Source organism: Erithacus rubecula (assembly GCF_903797595.1).
Source record: "Erithacus rubecula genome assembly, chromosome: 3".
NCBI classification, from domain to species: Eukaryota; Metazoa; Chordata; class Aves; order Passeriformes; family Muscicapidae; genus Erithacus; species Erithacus rubecula.
In genome coordinates this window covers 28,462,085-28,480,367 of record NC_136689.1, presented here as the reverse complement: position 1 = coordinate 28,480,367, position 18,283 = coordinate 28,462,085, and the positions used below count along the sequence as shown (strand labels likewise).

General features: G+C 42.9%; 1 protein-coding gene across 3 annotated transcripts in view; it reads right to left on the bottom strand.

Annotated features, from left to right (window-relative positions):
* RAPGEF5 (Rap guanine nucleotide exchange factor 5) overlaps positions 1-18,283 on the bottom strand; it is a 154,848-nt gene that overhangs the window by 50,886 nt on the left and 85,679 nt on the right. Inside the window, exons 10-11 of one of the 3 annotated variants that reach the window (XM_079302279.1) lie at positions 11,607-11,710; positions 11,183-11,271 (exon numbers count right to left, since the gene is read on the bottom strand). The exons of 1 other annotated variant lie outside the window; for it this stretch is intronic. In XM_079302279.1, coding sequence (XP_079158405.1) covers positions 11,183-11,271; positions 11,607-11,710 — 193 coding nt within the window. The remainder of the gene's footprint in view (positions 1-11,182; positions 11,272-11,606; positions 11,711-18,283) is intronic. One more of the 3 variants, XM_079302280.1, reaches the window with a different exon arrangement.

Genomic DNA, 18,283 nt, shown 5'->3' with positions numbered 1-18,283 from the left:
ATTCTGAAAAGCTCTTTCTGTCAGTGCCATCTATACTCCATGAGGGTAACTGACATCTCATGAAAAACCTCTGGCTGTCAAAGTGCTGTAATTCTACTCCTATTTCAATCTTTGAAAGGATCAAAATTGACTCTAAAAAAACAAGCAGGACTGGCTCCAATGCCAGCTACATAGACTCTCTTAGAAGGTGTTATACACCCCAAGTAATAGCAAGCTGGATCAAACTTTTCCGTCTAAAAAAAGCAACAGCAATTTAAAACCTGCATTATGAGTTTACCAATTGCAGTTAGTGCACAGAGCTTCTGAATTTATGCTCAGTGCATTCTGCTCCATTATCTCCTTTTTAGACACAAAAACACTCTCTCACAGAAGTATTCCTGCTACAACCATCTATTTCTACATCCAACAGCCAATCTCCTCCCTTGCCCACTGAAATCAAAACCTAGCAAAACATCACAAATCACAGCAGAACACCCTGAAACATCTTCCAGCACACAGAAAATCTGGCCTTTAGCAGCAGCTGTCTCATCTGCTCCTTTTCTGCCTTTCCCTTGCACATGCTAGAGAAGGCAGCAGCCACTGCTAGGGTGGGGCAGAGCCAGGCTCTGCTGCACCTGGTAATCCAGAGTGCTGGCTCCAGTTTGCCAACGCCCCAGCCTTTCTCAAGCAGTTGCATTTATTCAGCTACACAGCAAGCAGAGGCACTCCATGCTGTAATGCAGCCCAGGGTCCCCAGCTATTAAGGGAGGTCTTAAGAGCCCACAAAGAGCCCACTGGGAAATAGGCAGAAATCTATACCAATTAATGGTTCACAAATAGGTCTTGGGTTGTGGCTTTTTGTTCTTAATCTCCCCGGGTGACCTCTGAGCACAGGGATTTACAGAAAGCAGTAAAGTGGGAAAGAAAAGGACTGCATCAGTACACTGCACAACCAAGCATCACCTAAAGGCAGTAACAGGGAGCATGACAGGGAGCTCAGTAAAGTAGCAATAATTGTAGTTTGACTATAGCCAAAACCAGTCCCACTCTTGCCTACAAAAAGACCAAGGCTGCTACTTCCATAGTACTGTGAAACAGTTTGAACTCAGGGCATGTTAAGAAGGATTGCGGGGGAAGGAGGAATTAACAGCATGAGAGTAAATTTAGTCCACAAGAGGGAAAAAAGCCTCTTTGAGGAACAGCTTTCTTTCAGATTCTTAATACATAACCTCAAAGCACAGGTCTGCAGTGAATCCCTCCTTCCACCCTGTGGGCGGGGAATGAAGGCGCTCTTTATATTCCTCAGAAAATGTTAATCTCACAAGAAAATCATTGTATTATAGCAACTTGGAGCACTGGAATTCAAACTCTGAAGACAGTGCATGAGCTGTATTCTTGGACTCTGAAATACAGCAAGCATGTCAAGATGCAGTTTTATCTTTTCACCCTTCTTACACAAAAACTCCCCCATTCCATAAAAGCTTTTTTCAAAAAAAAACAAAAAAAAAATCTGAATTTCAGAGCACCATCTCTGAGTTTTATATCATTACAGATTCTGCTTTCAGGAAGGGATGCTTGCTGTATCCTGAGAACAAGATTCCAACTCAACAACCATTGCAGTAAGTGCTAACAGCAACATGGGAGTCATTAGTGTACAAACACCTACTTAGGTCAGCAGCTCGGGAATCTCAGTTTGGTACCTGGATGACAGAGTCCAGCTTTTCAACAGCTTGCAGACCAGGGTTTGATGGTAAAAGATAGTACAAAAACTCCTCCCCTCCTTAAGGAGGAAGAAAAGGAGTGCAACACTAAACAAAGAGAAGGATGAATGGGGGACCTGTGGTGAAAAGTCCTATGTTTGGGGTTTCTGAAGGACAAGGTGGTCTGTGGCTCCCACTGAAGGAACATGGTGTGTGGACACCTTATAAGAAGTAGCAACACTGATCTTTCATTTTTACAGTTCCAGTCCCCATTCTCACAGCTAACTGACCTGCCAGCCCACACACCATCTGTTGCTATTCCTCACACACTACTCTCTTAAAAATCAGATCCCACCTTTCATCTACTAGAAACAGCATTTTTTAGATAACTGTACATGTTTTATAGTCAGCTTCAGTGAGCCACGTCCTGGGAAAAGATGAAGCAGGGCTGTATCTGGGGGCTGAGAGGATCTAGAAAGCTGTGTCACCTCTGCAATAGAGGTTATCCTCTCCCTCCATATTCTTGGTGATTTGATCAAATTTCTGCAGGGGAATGGACCTCTAGTAAACAGAAGTCAGCAAAAGCTACCACAGTTTAGATTAGTTTCAGAATTTGGCTATGAATTTTTGCTAAGCTGATGTTGACTTGTTTTGGTTTTGGTGTTCTTATGGCTCACTAGAGGCAGTGTGACACTAGTTACAACAGAAGGTACCTGTCCTGCTTTATCTCCAGACCTGCAGCTATGGAACTGACCTAACCTCCTGTGCAGCATTTGAGCCAGACAGGAAATCAACCTAAGTGGCTAGCATATATCTAAGATGACAGGAGATGACATCTCTTGATGAGAGAGATTTCTTTGGCATGACCCCTGTGCAGTGAGACTCAGTTTTCCCCTTCGACTTTGTGGCCCTCAGTTTGAACCTTCTGACCTGGGAACAAGAGTTATTTCTGCTACATTTGACATTGACCAGCCACACTCGAGTGATTAGAAAAGCATTCACACTAAAGCAGAAACTAAGAAGCAACATCTGCTATTCTTTTTATCACTAAAATACAAGAATTTTTATAAAGTCTTCCAATAATTTTTTATCCCTTCCATACATTTTTTGGCTGAGCATCACCAGACAATTAGGAATTATCAAAAGCATAATTCTGAAAAAAGTTCTGTAGGAACAATTTTCAAATATACAAACATGTCTCTTTATGGTCCCAGCTACTTAATGTATCTGGTAATTTATATTTTTACACACACATATATATATATATATATATGATATATAATTTCATATATCTGAAATACTTACTCCATTGATTTGATAGTTATAGCACCTAAACTTCCAATATTATAAGGGCAAAAGGGATGTTATAAATAACTGATTAAACAAATGTCTTTAGGGTTACATTTCCAGCAACCTTTCTAAATTCCCAGTGTCATAACATCTTATCTTCCAGGTCCCTCATCCAAATGCTTTTATCACCCAAGCTTATTTTGCAGTACAACACACGAACATTTTTTTGCCTTTTCTGACTTAAAAGCCTTTCCCATTGTCAAAGAAAATTACTTTTACCATTAAAAATGTTCTCTTGATACACCTACACTTCCAATTCTTTTCTGCTTAAACAACTAAGATCATCAAAAACACTGATATTGTCTACAATGCACATCTTCATAATAAATGGTTTCACACTAGGCTTTCATGACAGCTCCTTATCACTTTCTCACAAGCAAAAGGTGACAACTGGCAATAATGAATTACTGAATTACAGGGAAAAGATTGAGAAACTATATTGAGAATACTATGATCCAATTGGCTGTCATAGAGAATGGGTAGCTTTTTCTTCTGCAAATTTGACTCGAACACAGAACATTAAACACTTGGGGCTCTAGCAGGTATTCTTGCACTGAGTTCAAAAATAATGCATTTAGGTGCCTGCAGAGCACAAAGCACCTCACTGCTCCTGGGCACACCAAAACCATGTGTTTTTCTGATGCTGCCTCAGTTACTTTCTCTCCCTGAGAGGGTCTAACTTGCTAAGTGTACCCACAGCATAAAAGTATTTGCAGTGATGAACTGAAAAAATACCATCTACAAAGAGAGTCCTGATCATGAATAAAAGTGTTTATCATCCCCCATGTTGACTCTAGTTTCCCAGTATTGGATACAATGGTGAGACACCTCAGGAGCAGCATTCCCAAGACTCTGCCTTTCCAAAGGTTTGCTCAAACAAGTTTTAGTGCCCAAGTGCAAATAAACCCTTTTCAGGCTTCATGTCCTCATTTCTTAGAAAAAACTGTCTGGGCTCCTGACATGAGAGAGCATCTTAGACATCTTTCCCTCATTGCTATTTCCCTTTATCTTCAGTACTGCAGTATGTGACACACTGTCTGTAGTGAATCCCAGACATGGTGCTCCTTCTGCAAGCTGATTCAGCTCCCCACTGTGACAGAAAATAATCCTATCAAAGGAAAAAAATTGTCTCCTATGAAGATACCTAAACCTACCTGGCACAAGGTCAGTCCAAGTATAGCAGAAGAGATGAGGTAGCACGGCATCTTCCAGCAACACTGAGTGTATATTTTCCAAATGGGAAGTTGTATTGACATCACTGCAGTGATGGAGTTTTTGCCAGGATTTTGCCTAAATCATTTTTAAACCCTTCCAAATTTTGGCTTCCACAGAATACTCACAACAAATTTCACAGTTTAGCTGTGCATTATACCAGAAAACCACTTCCCTTTGCCTCATTATGAGAAACAATGAGCCATCTTTACAATCTCACCTTCCCCACACCATTAACAGCCTTGTGGATCACCATGTATCTCCTTTACCAAAAGCTGCCTTCCTACAATGACCAGCCCTAGACTATTTATTAGATGTATTTAATCTATAATTCTAATCACCCTTGCTGCTCTTTACTTCATTTTCAACCTGAGCTGGGGGAGAAGAAGGAATCATATTATACATTGCATATTTCACAGTTCCATAGTGGTATAACTACAGCTCTTGCTTGACTTTTTTCCTAATTAGCCTAATTACCACTTGCCTTTTTGACCAGTGCTGATCAAAAAACTTTCAAGAACTATCCACATTACCTCCATAGACCTATTTCCTGCATGATAATAGTCAAGTCAGCACCCTGCTGAATATGTATAATAAGAATTTCCTCTTCTTCATGGTAGAAAAACACATTACTTTGCATTTTTCAAACTTGGATCCCATCTGCAATTTTATCCTGCAGTCACGCAGATTTTTATTCCTTTCATCTTTCTGCAGCCATAGGGCTGGTTTGAGGGGCCTGCTCCCAACTTATTTTCCCAGTTCTACACTGCCCCATTCTTACTACTTTCATGAGACTAATTTTGAGTTGGATCAGCTTCCTGAAGTAGCACAACAGCTCAAACAGGCAGTCAGATGTGGGGATAATAGGGTGTAATAGAATATAATCTTGCACAGCCACCAAAGGTGAAACTGTGGCTTCATTTATCAGGAGATCCTCAACCATTAAATAATAACAGCACATGCTGTTACCTCAGATTTCATCCCACACTCAGCAGCACCCAGTCTTCAGTGGCAAATTCCCTCTATTTTAAACACAGACAATTTACTCCTACCTTTCATTTTCTCCCCTTTAAGTAATCATCAGTCCTAAAAAACATCTCCTTCCTGAGCAAAATAATCTTGAAATTTATTTCAGGATTTTTGGCAAGGGACTTTACCAAAAGCATTTTGAAAGATGAATATAAAATACAGGCACACCAGATCATATATATCCTCACGATCTTTCAAACCTACAGTGTGCACAAGATCTGGACTGTCTGCAAAAAATAATCTCCACATTTCCTGCTTCTCAGTATGTTTCTCTATGCATTTCTTCCTTCTGCATCCACTGTACTGCCATCCAATTTCCCAGCACAAATTCTTAATTTCATGCTGAAATTTTGCATCTAATCATACTCCTGCAAGCAAGTCCAGCTGCTAAAGACACCAGTCCCTCTCTCCTGGTGTCCTCACCTGCACACCTTTCACTCCCTGTCACCTTCTCCCTGTGTCAGGGGGGCAAATTTGGTGTCACTAAAAGATTAAGTGGATCAAGAGACTTATCCATCTCAAAACTAATAACTGTGTATTTCCTAGGTTAGTATCAACTGGGACCAGCTTTGAGTGTGCTACAGAATGACATGACAGACTGTAGAAGCACAGAGGCATCCGTGGCAAGAGTGGCTGGGAAAGGCTGAGCTGCTTCTTTCAACTCCAGCAACAGTTCATGCTAGAATAATGTATTGATAAAATGACAGCCTTATTACTTAGATGTTCCCCAAATAGAACCATTTCTTTTAATTGGTATCACATTTTCCACCTTGCTCTGCCACTCAAGCTGCTTTATATGATAGATTACACACCACTGTAAGGAGTTCAGCAATTTCATATCAGAGTTCCTTCAGAAGTCTTCGGGGAGGAACATCTGATCCTGGTGATTTGTTACTATTCATTTTATTGATTTATTCTAAACCTACTTCTACTGACAGTCTAATTTAGAGATAGCTTAGACTCACACTGCATAAAGCAATGGTCGTCTGCAAGAGCCTCCCCAGATCCTCTCATACTGAGCACTGATATATATTAGTATTTTTTATCTTTTCTGTTATTCCTTCACTGAGGTGCTCTGCTGAAATGTTATTCCCCTCCTATGGGCATGGCAGTAATATGCATTTATCCCACTTACTCTACCAAATCTTCCTAAACTTCAGGAAAAAGTTTACAAAATGCCTCAAAATTATGACTGACAATATTTTATTATGAAGGGCTCTTAAGAGGAAGGGTTAGTAGGCATTTATTCTCTTAATCCTAAAACCTGGAAGGTAGGATCACAAAGTGTTGGGCAAATATTTAATCTCATTGACATCAGTCCACATGCATCAGATACACACTGATGGTGTGGCAGTCACAGGAATACATTTTTCAACACCTTTTAATCATCAGTAGAAAGCAAAAAGTGAACAAAAAAAACCTAATAACATCCTTCATAACTAAGAAAAATATCAAAAATCAACTAGACCTTTCTTTCTTCAAATATTTAAACAAAAGAGAATCCAGAAAAGGCAGAGCTGTGTCTCTTTCTCATAAACCTTATTAAGCAGCTGACTACAGTCAGTTCATGGAAGATGGTACCATTCTCCTCCAAGGTCACACACAGTTCCACAGAGGGTGCCACTGCCCAACAGCACAGCAGTGTCACTGGTGCAGTGTAGAAACAAATTATGTGCTCAACCTTACTACACAGGACTTCTAGGACAAATAGACATGGTCTGAAGGCCCCTCCGAGGTGGTATGTTGCAATCCTAAAGGTAAAACAGCTTCTGTATGACAAGGGAGAGTTCTCACTAATCCCAGGATCATGCACAGTCCCAGATAAGGTGACACAGCATGGTACAAAGGTCATCACTCCTTTCTTTTCCAACTCCAAATACATCCAGACCATACTTATATTTTCCTGCCTCACTTTTAGCTGTCATGAGGATTTGTCCTCTTTTTCTGTCCCTTTAATCTTTCTCCAGGCTCTTCATCATTTGCCATCCCAACTTCTGCAATAGCCTAACAAAACTGACATGCCTCCTCCTTGCCACAATCCCTTTCACCCAGTCTATTACAAAGGTACATCAGTTAGTACTGACACCACGTTGTTCCAGTCATACCATCTCACATTTATTTCCTTTCCCCAGATCACACTTTTCCTCTGCCTCCTGCTCTCAAAGACCTTCACAAATGTATCTCTTCTCTATTCATTCCCTAAAATGAATCCTTTAGTAGAGAGGTAAGATATGTGGTGTCAGCAGATGCAGTGGGGGAGATTATGTTCTACTTCAGCAATGTTCTGCTGAAGCTGCCTGGGAGAGGTGACCCAGAGGACTGAAGGAAATGGTCTGAGCAATCCAGGCAGGCCTAGAGTAGTAGCAGTGGATGTGATGATCACTACACCATTCCAGAGGCTGTCAAATGCTGAATGTAACCACCACAAAGCAAGACAATATGTTTGAACAGAGACCAGCTGGAGGAAACTCCAGAGATGACATCAGGATAATATCTAGAGAAGGAAATGCTGCTAACATCCAAGAAATGAAGATTTTACATAAAAGAACAATGATTCTGAAATAAATGGTCTAGTCAATGGGAAGGGATTAGAGATCCCAAGATGTTAAGATTTGGCCTCTTGGAAATTACTTGTTCTTATCCCCATTCTTGATGACAATTAGACCAGGAGGTGCATTTTGCATCTTCCACCTAAATACTGACATATTTGAAGTCTATCTCTCTATTCAGTTCTTGAAATGTCAAATTGCACTCTAAAATGCACACTCAGCAGGCATTCTCCAGTGATTCCAACAACCTTAGAGATGACTCAGAAAAGTAGTTTGTTTCAGAAATTTTAAACTTCCATCCATCCCATGGCAGGAAACAAGAATAGTCTTTTTGGGGGTTGGTACTTTACAGGTACCTCACTGAGATGAAAACTTCCTCCCTTTAAGATGGAAGGCTGGCAAGCCTTTGTTAGTGGCAAGCCCAAATATAAGGTGATGTCCCAAGAACTCGCATATACTCCCTGACACAGTCATCACAAAAATCCCTCAATCATTAAACAACTACTAAGTAAGTTAAGCCCAAGGAGTCTTGCAAACCTTAGGCTTTCCAGAGATCCTGCCTATGGAAGTCACCAGAGCAATAGACTAGTCTAGCTTTGCAGATTGCAGTATCTTCTTCAGATGTCCTCAATTGCTAAAACAGTGTTCTGTTATGTTACAGGCACTGGGACAACACTTCGGGTTGGGTCCCCACCTGTTTATTATAGCAGAGTTCATTAAGGTGAGTGCTTAAGGTTTCTTGCTGTAGGTTTAGCAGCAGCTGAAGTAAGCCTTGAAGACTGGGCTGGACACCAATGAAGTTTTTTCCAGACCAACCCCAAAACCTGTTTTATGCTCCCAGGTGCAAGAAGTATCTGCTGACTTGATCTAGAAAATAGAGAAGCAATCCATGGCACATCATTCAGCCATGGTGGTGTTTACAGAAGGCAGAGTTCCACAACCACACCAGCCCCAGGATAGTGGATTTTTTCTTCACAGACATAGAGGGCTGCAGTTATCATTTGCTATACAAAGGGTGGGAATGAAAACAAGCAGAGCATTCCTCCTTGGGAAGGAGTGCAAAGGGTCAAACAGAACAACAGCCCCCTGTGCACCAGCGAGTGTAAGAACAGCCCTTTCTCATGTTCTTTACAGACAAATAAGAAAACTGCATTGGGGGCTGCAGGGAAAGCAAGAGGCCACAGAAGTCATCCTGGAACTGGCAAACAGACAGCAGGAGCAGCAGCTGGGTACAACATTGTCCTTTTATGTTCTGTGAAGCTATGCTTGCTAAAACACAAGCCTGCAGGGCTCTGCAACTCGATCGTTCTCTGAGATGGGCCAGATTGGAACAAGAAAAAAATACAAACCCCAGCCAATCCAAGCACCCAAACGGCAGAAGGATGCCTTCAGGTACACACAAAAGCTGTACATATGCACAATCAACATCCCATACTTCCTCATGCCAAAGGCAACTGAGTCTGCCAAACAAGCTGGTAAAAAACATTACGGGGCATCCCCCTCATAAACCTCTGAGAAACATAACTCCTAAGTCTTTCATTTTGATGAAGTTCTGTATTACTAGATTGATAAAGTCAGAAGAAAATGGTGTCTGAGGAACTACCCTTGAAGGAGTGGAGGGTTGCTGGGCAAGGTTTAGCACACATCTTTGTGATGGCAAAAAACTGAAGACACAGCTACTTTGTTTTGTCCCTGGGATCCAGCTAACCCTGGCTACAGGGCAGAGCCTAATTGTTTCTTTCTAAAGCAGCTAGGATAAGGCAGAGGTGAGGAGAAGCTAATCAACCTTTAAATACTTTGCCATCTGCTAACAACCAAGCAAGCAGTGGTTTAACATTTGCTTTGAGGACAGTTTACCAGCCCCTCTGTACAACAAAAAGACCAGGCTTACCAAGTCTCTCTGTGATGTGAGGGAGAGAGAGCAATGAGATGAAAAAAAAAAAAAAAAAAAAAAAAAAAAAGGTAGTACATGGGAGGATGTATACAGCATCTAACGCTTTACACAGGGAGCGTTTTGCTTTTACATACACGAAAATATAATGTATATCACTACTGAAAGTATCATTGTTTTCCAGCAAAGATTGTGAGCTTATAAAACAAGATGAAGGACTATAAAAACTGGCAGCTGATGTTCCCTAATCTGTGTGTGATAAACATTAATGAGAAAACTTATTCGGGATCCAATATTCGACCTTAAATGGCCAAGGAAGGATCCTCACTACACTGCCTACAAGCTGGTTCAAGTAAATTACACCCATAACTAGCCTAGTGGAAGGAAAACAACCACAGCCTCTCTCTGCACTAAATATTAATGTCTAGGCAGACAAAAGCAGCACTAGGAACACTGCAATAATATCACTGGCAGACACTCTATGTGTTTCTTTGGGGCAGTGACACATCAGCACTCAGAATATGCCTATTGTCCCACATTAAATTAATGACTTGTTCTGAGACATTCCTCTGGGAATCACAGATGTTATTTATCTTTTCAGACATTTAAAAGGATTAAAGTGTGTTTATTCTCAGTAATCTCATTTGTAGAGAAAGATATGTACAGGAGTATGCATTTTAACCCTATTGAGGATGGCCAAATCACAGTGCCCTTGGCAGCCACCTACCCTCCTCTTCAGCATTTTGGACCTCTAAAAGTCTCACCAGCCTGGCCACTTCCACTAAAAGTATCTGTGAATTGCAGGCACTTCTGATAAACTACTCCATGAGCTCTTGGTGACAGCAAGCTGTGCATATAGCCAAGAGATCCAGCTGGAAATTAAACTGCATGTCAAGTAGCCTGATTCATATAAAATTGCTCTAGGCTGGAATGAAATATCTCTGGTTGAAGACAAACAAGTAGAGCACTGGGCGATAAGGTGTGCCCCGGGCTATGAGGAAATTTATAAGCCATTTTTATGAAACAAACGCGCCAAAGTACTGGGGTGGTGGCAAAACGAGTAGCTGGCCAGGAGCTGAGGTGCACTGCAAGCATCCGGATGGAGAGAGGAGCAGCTGCAGGCTACGAGGGATGGCAGCCCTGCCTGCAGAGAGACGCTGCTGTACAAAGCCCGCCGCAGCCTGCGCTGCCCCGGCGGCAGCCAAAGCCCGAGGTAAACCGGCTCAAGTTGCTGCCGAGCGGTTCCGCTACCTCCCGGTGCCGCTCGGACACCTCCCGGTACCGCTCCGCACCGGGGATTCCTCCCTGCAATCCCCGGCTGGCAGCGGCTTTCGGCCAGGGGTGCCCGGGAGCGACCCCGCACCGCGCCGCTCTGCCGCCACCGGGACCGGGACCGGGACCAGGACCAGGACCGGGACCAGCACCTCTGCCCCATCCCCGGCCAACGCCGCCTCCCCGCCGGGATCTCTTACCTGTCTCTTTGTCCTGGGCGGTTTCCAGGTGCAGGTCGCTGAGGAGATGCTCCAAAATCTTCTCCGGCGTCCCCGACACCACCACGTATCTGTCGGAAAGCAGAGAGTCCCCGGAGTCATCCTCGGTGGAGGACTGCGAGCGGCTGCTCCACTCGTCCTCCTCGTCCTCCTCGTCGATGTACTTGAAGTAAGGCACGTCGAAGGTGGGCAGCGGCCGCTCCCCGCCGCGGCCCGCCAGCGCCTCGGGCACCCGCACCCTGCCGCTGCCCATGGCGCCCGCTCCCCGCCGCCCGCCCGGCCGCTAAGCTCCCGCCCCGGGGGCCATCGCCCTGCCGGGGCCGCGGGCCGCCGCCCCGCCCGCCGCCGCCGCCGAGCCCGGCCCGGCCGGCCCAGCCCCGCACGCCCGGAGCCGCGGAAGCCTTACCTCCCGCGCCGCTCGGGGGCCGGGCTGCGTGACCACACCTTCCGCAGCACCAGCGCCGCGCCGGCCGCCTCCCGCGCCCGCTCGCCGCCGCCTCCATCGTCCGCCTTCCGTGCGCAGGGCGACAGGGACAGAGAGAGCGCGGTCAGTGCCCGCCGGGGCCGCGGCTGCCATCCCGCCGCCCCGGGGGCCGCTGCCGGAGACCTAAGCTGGGGAGGGGGCTCCTTGCACCCCGGAACGCGCTCCCTTTGTGAGCGGCGCTGGGCTCCGTGTGCTGGGTTTTAATTCACAGAAGCTAGTAGGAGGGGGACTTTTTGAATATGCGGGTTTCCCTGTCCCTAAGATGATGCTTGTTTAATTCCCAGACAGTCAAACAAAGCAGGGGACAGGTAACAATAGTCTGAAAGCGACAAGTGCTCCCGAGCATGCCAGTTACAGGAAGGCAGAATACACCTTCTGTAAAGCTTCTCTACTGTACTTCAATAAAGGCAATAAAAACAGCGGGGCAGGCATGTAGTGTGTGCCTCTGAGCATCTCCTGAAATACTTCGTGTACTGATCTCCCTTCTTTTCAACAACTTTTTAACTTAGGAAACAAACACCCCCACGGAAAGTTGAGCCCAGTGACTGCCGTGTGTGTGAATTTTGGCTAGGCTGCGGTTCATACAGCGACTGTCTCCCTCTCCGCTGGCTGAAACTGAAGAGAGCTGCACCATCACCCATTTGTGCACACGCAGCCCAGCCGCCCGGCGCAGCCGAAGCCAGCTGAGTGAGCAGTGCGGGAGATGAGGGCTTGCTGCTGACTGAGCAGGGCGCATTGAAACGCGGCGGCTGCCGGAGAGCGGCGCGCAGCCCCCTGCGAGATCCTCCTGGCAGAGCCAGCCACCGGAGAGTCAGCGACACAAAAGAGGCAGCTGTTTCAATGCAAGCACGTCGCAGCAGGTGCTGTTCCTCTAATTCTGACCTGGTTTAGTTATTTTGTTCAGTATGTCAAACACAAATATGAAGGCCATACGTGTACTACTCAAAGAAGAGATAACAGCATTTGTGCATCAAGTGTACAGAATCCAGCAGTGAAAAGGACTTTGATTGGGTCAAAAATTTCTGAGGAACTGAGCTACCTTGGCAAAACAAGGGAGAGAAACCACTTTATTATTCCTCTTTCTATTATTTTATTTTTGAATAGCAGTGAATCTGACTGCTACTTCTGGTTGTCACTGGGGTGCAGGCATGCCCAAAGATGCAGCCCCTGGCCTGAAGTAGTTTTCTTTATCAGTAAAGATCATGTAGAATTGATCTATTAAAATTTCTGCAAGGTCAGACATACAGGTACTGAGCCAATTAATGTCAGATATTCATTGTAACACTCCCAGGAGACATTACTGAGCAGCCACGTTACAGGAATACTGATGCATAATTGTAATCTTCCATTTCACTGGCCATGGTTTTTTGTTGCCTACATATTTGAAAAACTGCAATGAAAGAAGCAGCAAAAGAGAACTAGAGGAAGAACGAGAAACAGGCACAGCATTAAAGCAATTCAGTAAAAGGGAGTTTTATCCAAACAAATAAATTGCTCCATTTCTCTGTCTCTTCTCTGGCATTTCCATCCTCTAAAATAGCCCCAATCCTCATTTCCCTGTGCTCACTGACATTCCAAACTGCAGCACATATGGAGAATGTATGTGATGTATGGTGCTGTATTTGTACAAGCCATCCATTTCCTCATAGATGGGAATGGATTTTAAGCATACCCATACATTACATACATGAGCAGCTGGCAGCAAGTCAACAGGGAGCACTGGGAGGGTGAAAGCTCTCTCACTGAAAGGACATTAAAAATGGTTGGTGTGGAAGATGGTGTTTCCCCTTCACATCTCACTAGGCAGAGATATTTTCAAAAAACCTTTGGAGTAGGTGTTTGCAAATTTGCAGTATAAAGTGCCCCAATGGTAAGATTTTCATAAGACTCTTCCTCTTGTCCTTTCTTCTTTTAGCAATTTCAAGGAAGAGAAAAATCAATCTATTTTTATCAGATAAGACAAAAATTGTACAAAACTAAGGCCCTATTGGTTCAAGTTGGATTTTCATTACCTAGAATAAATATTTTCCCCCAAAAAAGGAGAGGAATAGATAATTTCTTTATTTTGCTGTGTTATATCAAAACCAATTACACTTTAAGGGAAGAATAACTATTTCATTAAACCTCCACTTATACATGCCATATTTTTGTTTTCAATCAGGCCCTTTAATCATCCAGCAAGCCACAACAATTATCCTGAACAAAGGAAAGCACAAAGGCAAGTCCTACGTATTTTCACAAGTTCTGATTTCAATACAGATATTACTCTAAAATGGCATCAAGGCACACTTCATTTATCAGAATCTGGAATGGTCCATGAAATAATTCTTGCTGGAAGAAAACCAGGCTGCTCTCAGCATGCTCTGTTTAAATCCAGTGTCAGATGAGAAGGAGGATATGAGGGGCCCCCAAGTGACAGCAGTGTGTACTGAAGGGCGAGGCAGCCCGAGCTGTGCCCCTGAAAGTGAGCAGGCTGGCTCAAGAGATGCTCTCATCACACTTGCCACTAACAACTGAGCCTCCCTGCAGCTTTCCAGACCTTCACACAGCCTTGCAACCTGTGCTGGCCATGCAGGGGCACAGACACACAGCATCACCAGCTCTCATTTTATGGCCAGGAAGAAGAATTTGAGCTACCACAGAATCCCAGTTTACTTGGTTGACCTTACACTTGTACCTGGACTTTAAGCCCCTCAATCTGATATTTTCTTTGCTCCAGTGCAGTGTGTAGGAAATTACTCCCAGCAGCCTTGATCAGAATACATTTGGACTTGAGGTTGGACAGGAAGAGGTAGAGCACCAAAATACCACAGAGGAAAACTGCCACTTTACATGTGGCCTTATGCACACCCTCCCTGTCTCATCTGTACCTTCAACAGCACCATTCACACCCTGTTAGGATGTTATAATCAATCCATGGTGCACATTACCCATCACGAGGAAATTTAGCTGGCTCTGCATCTGTCAGCCACTATATTTCACATTTATTACAGCTTTTAATTAATCATCTCTTGATGGCTAAACACAGCACTATCAACCTCGATGTCAGTTCCCAGCAGGAGTTTCAAGTAAACAGCAAGGTTCTGTGGACTCAGTGGATCTTCCAACCAATATTATAGCCAATTTTCCACTCCTCTCATCCATCTTCCTAATACTGAGGTAAGTCATTTATCTCCTGGGTAATATATTTTAACAGCAGACAAGTGCTACCTTTATTTTCAGCATGAAAGGAACCCTGGGGTGGTATAAATATTTATGTGCTTATAGGAATGAAATAGCTGGAAGTCCTTGCTTAGCAGGCCTCAACTTGTGAGTTACACTTTGCATGAGCAGGAATATGACCCCCTGAATTAGCACAGAGGAAGAAGGAAGCAGGAGGAACCTAATGGCAGTGTTGAAAACAGCTGCAGTGGGCTGGCTTCCTTATGGGTTATTTGCAATTGGCAGGGAAGAACCCAATCCTTGGCCAAAGCAACTGATAACTTTGGTATGAGGGATATTTCTGTGTTCCTTGAATTCCTGAGTTTGGCCTTTTGATTAATTAAAAGAGAATCCAACACCCAGAATGCAGGGCCTCCTTTCTTCCTGTGAGAAACCTCTACTGCTAGAAATAGCATTTAAAAGCTGCTCTGCTTTCCAACAGCTTTCTAACAGAAAAAAAAACCCCAACATTATGTGCTACAACAAACAGTATATTTAGAAGCCTGCTTCATTGAAAAAAAAACCCCATTTTCACATACTTTCTCTAGGACAAGACAACTGTGCAAAGATTAATTTATGTATCTATGTTACCCATTACTGAAGTGCCTGTTATGGTGGAATATCCCTAACCAGCACTTCCTAATGACAGATTTTTTGTCCAACTTCCCTTCACCTGCTTTTTCAAAAAAGGGATCAGACACAGAGCTACCCCAGCTAATACCAGATCCAGACAGATTCTCACACTGCCAGTTTCTGTGGGTAAAAAAGTAATACAGGAACTAAGAGATAGCCTATAAGACACCTATAAACTTAATGGAGCATGGAAAATCCACTGCAAAAACAGATTTTCCTGCTGCCAAAGAACCAAGCAAAGGCAAAGAGAATCTTCTTTGGGCAACATGCAACAAAGCAAACTTTACACAGGCTATCTGCTTCAAAATCATATTAAATAACAAAGAAATTGCCTCTTCTAGAATTATGGAGGCAGGAACATTTTGTTTTCCTGGCATGATTTGGTAAAACTGACTCAACACAATCAGATAATGGCAATCACTTCTGCCTCTATGTCTTTTGATGCTGGTGCCAGGTCGTGCCCTTGAGAGGTAGGGGAAAAGGTATTCATAGAGGATTCCAGGGCTGTTTGTGTTCTGAAGAGGAGACTGCTCCCCTCAGTGAATCTGAGGAGCTTCCCTGTGCACACAGGAATATATCCATGTGAGCAGTGGAAACACAAGTAAGTGAGCTCAAAACAAGGGTAGAGAAGCTTCCACTGACCCGCAGGGAAGCTTCTCAAATTGGTGACAAAAGCCATGAAATAACAAGATCCTAATTTCCAAAGACTGATTGTTTTGCTGGACAGGTGTCTTTTACTTGGATATTGTAGTATCTCTGGTATATACTATCCATGCAAAAGAAGAATTACAAGAATATGAAAAAGACAGAAAAGTCAAAAAAATGAGAAACATTGACTGGTATTCTTTGTACTATTTAATGCAGTTCCTTTGACTAAAACACTTTTTTTTTTTTTTTTTTTTTTTTTTTTAACTGTTCTGCTCCATCCCTACACCTCTTCCTTGTTCAGCATTTGTTGAGACTTGACATTGAGACTGGGTCCAAGTGAGGTCCCCAAACCTGCCCACGGGGTCTAGGTTGGACATAAGAGCTTTCCAGAGAACTATTGCCAATTATTTTTTTTTAAACATAGCAAAAGTATTTACCCCTAACTTCACTCTTAGCTGCTTCTGAAAAATACTGGCTGCATTTTTCATATAGAATTACTTAGGCTGACACAGACACCTTTCAGAATGAACAGAAAAGATGCAACAGCTCCTAGAAGCAATGGAAAATGAAGTCTTACAATGTGAGACATTTGCTAGTGCTAATAATAGACAATGAGGTGAGTCCTGGCTATGAAATATAGGCACATTTACACTGCAAACAGAAAAGAAAGGAAAAAAACCCACTGCAAAACATATTCTATTAACAGATCTAAGACATGCTTTCAGATAGCTTCTATCAAGACTAAAGATGATCACCTTCTTACACTTCACTGTGTTTCCCCCTGGAATCTGTTATTGTGGGAACTACAAAATTAGATCTAAAGTCACCAAAGTACAAACTCATGCAAAAATTACTCTATTCTTTGGAGGCTATTTCCCTTCATTTGACAAAAAATGGAAGTGAACAGATCACAATTGACATGAAGGTGGATGACAATATTTCTGATCTCTGTGGATATACCATCTCAGAATATGTTACTGCATTTCACAGAGTTTCAAGAGAGATCAAAACCTGTATTAAGGTGTTTGATTCACTTTCATCTACCACAGGAGAAAAGCTTTCAAAGTCACCAGTACAGCTCGACCCCACTATGTAAGGAGGAGACCAGTATTTCTTCTGCAGTTGTTACCCTCTCTTTATTTTAGAAAGATGAAAATAAAAATATAGGTACTACTCTACTTCAATTTAAAATATCAAAACATTAAACATTTTCAATGGACTTCTTGTTTTGTAATTGCTAGATCACCATTTTTTCCACATACCTAGGGAAACATTACCTTACAGGACTGCAGGACCATCAACAGAAGTTTGTTGTATGGCAATTTTTAAGCATTAAAAAAAATGTTACATAAGGCTGTGTTATTTTATTTCACTACAAAATACAGCTCATAGGATATACATATTGCTTTTCATTATTTTTTTCTGATGTCATGATCTTTTACTTAGTTCTCTGAGCAAAATATTTTTGTTTTTTCCTGCAGTTGTTAAATCCTTTAATAAATGTGGGCTAATCACCATATACTGGTAGAAACCAACTAATGACATAAAAATGCCTCACACAATGATTTTGTTTTGGCTCTCAGTGACTTCTGACCAGTCTGTAAAATGATAAAACACTCTAAATTTTCGACCACAACCTCCCTCCAGGAAAAAGCACCCAGGCATTGTACTAAAAATTCCTAGAGGTCTCACACAGGGCTATCAGTCTCACAGATGCACAACAACAAGAATATTCAGCTTAACACAACCTCCTCTGAATTTATCAGCTACACAAATGGCGATAATATGGGCACAGACCACAGCACAAGAAAGAAAAAAATCAAAATCCTTTGTTGCTGAAGCCAGTTTTGAATACTGTGTCTGATAATGCACAGGACAATCCCTTTTAGAAAAACTGTTGCTGTCATCTGCATACTGAGCACCCGCAGCAAAGGCAACGTTAATAACAAGTTATCCTTGTAGAGGGGTCAAAAGGACAGTGCTGGCAAGACAGAGATGACAGACAACAGGCATCAGGGAAAAGATTAATATCCCTACACAGTCATACATCAAGGAACACAATTTTTGCCTGTAATCCCAAAACTGCTGAGAGTAGGATTATTTCTGCTTTTTCTATT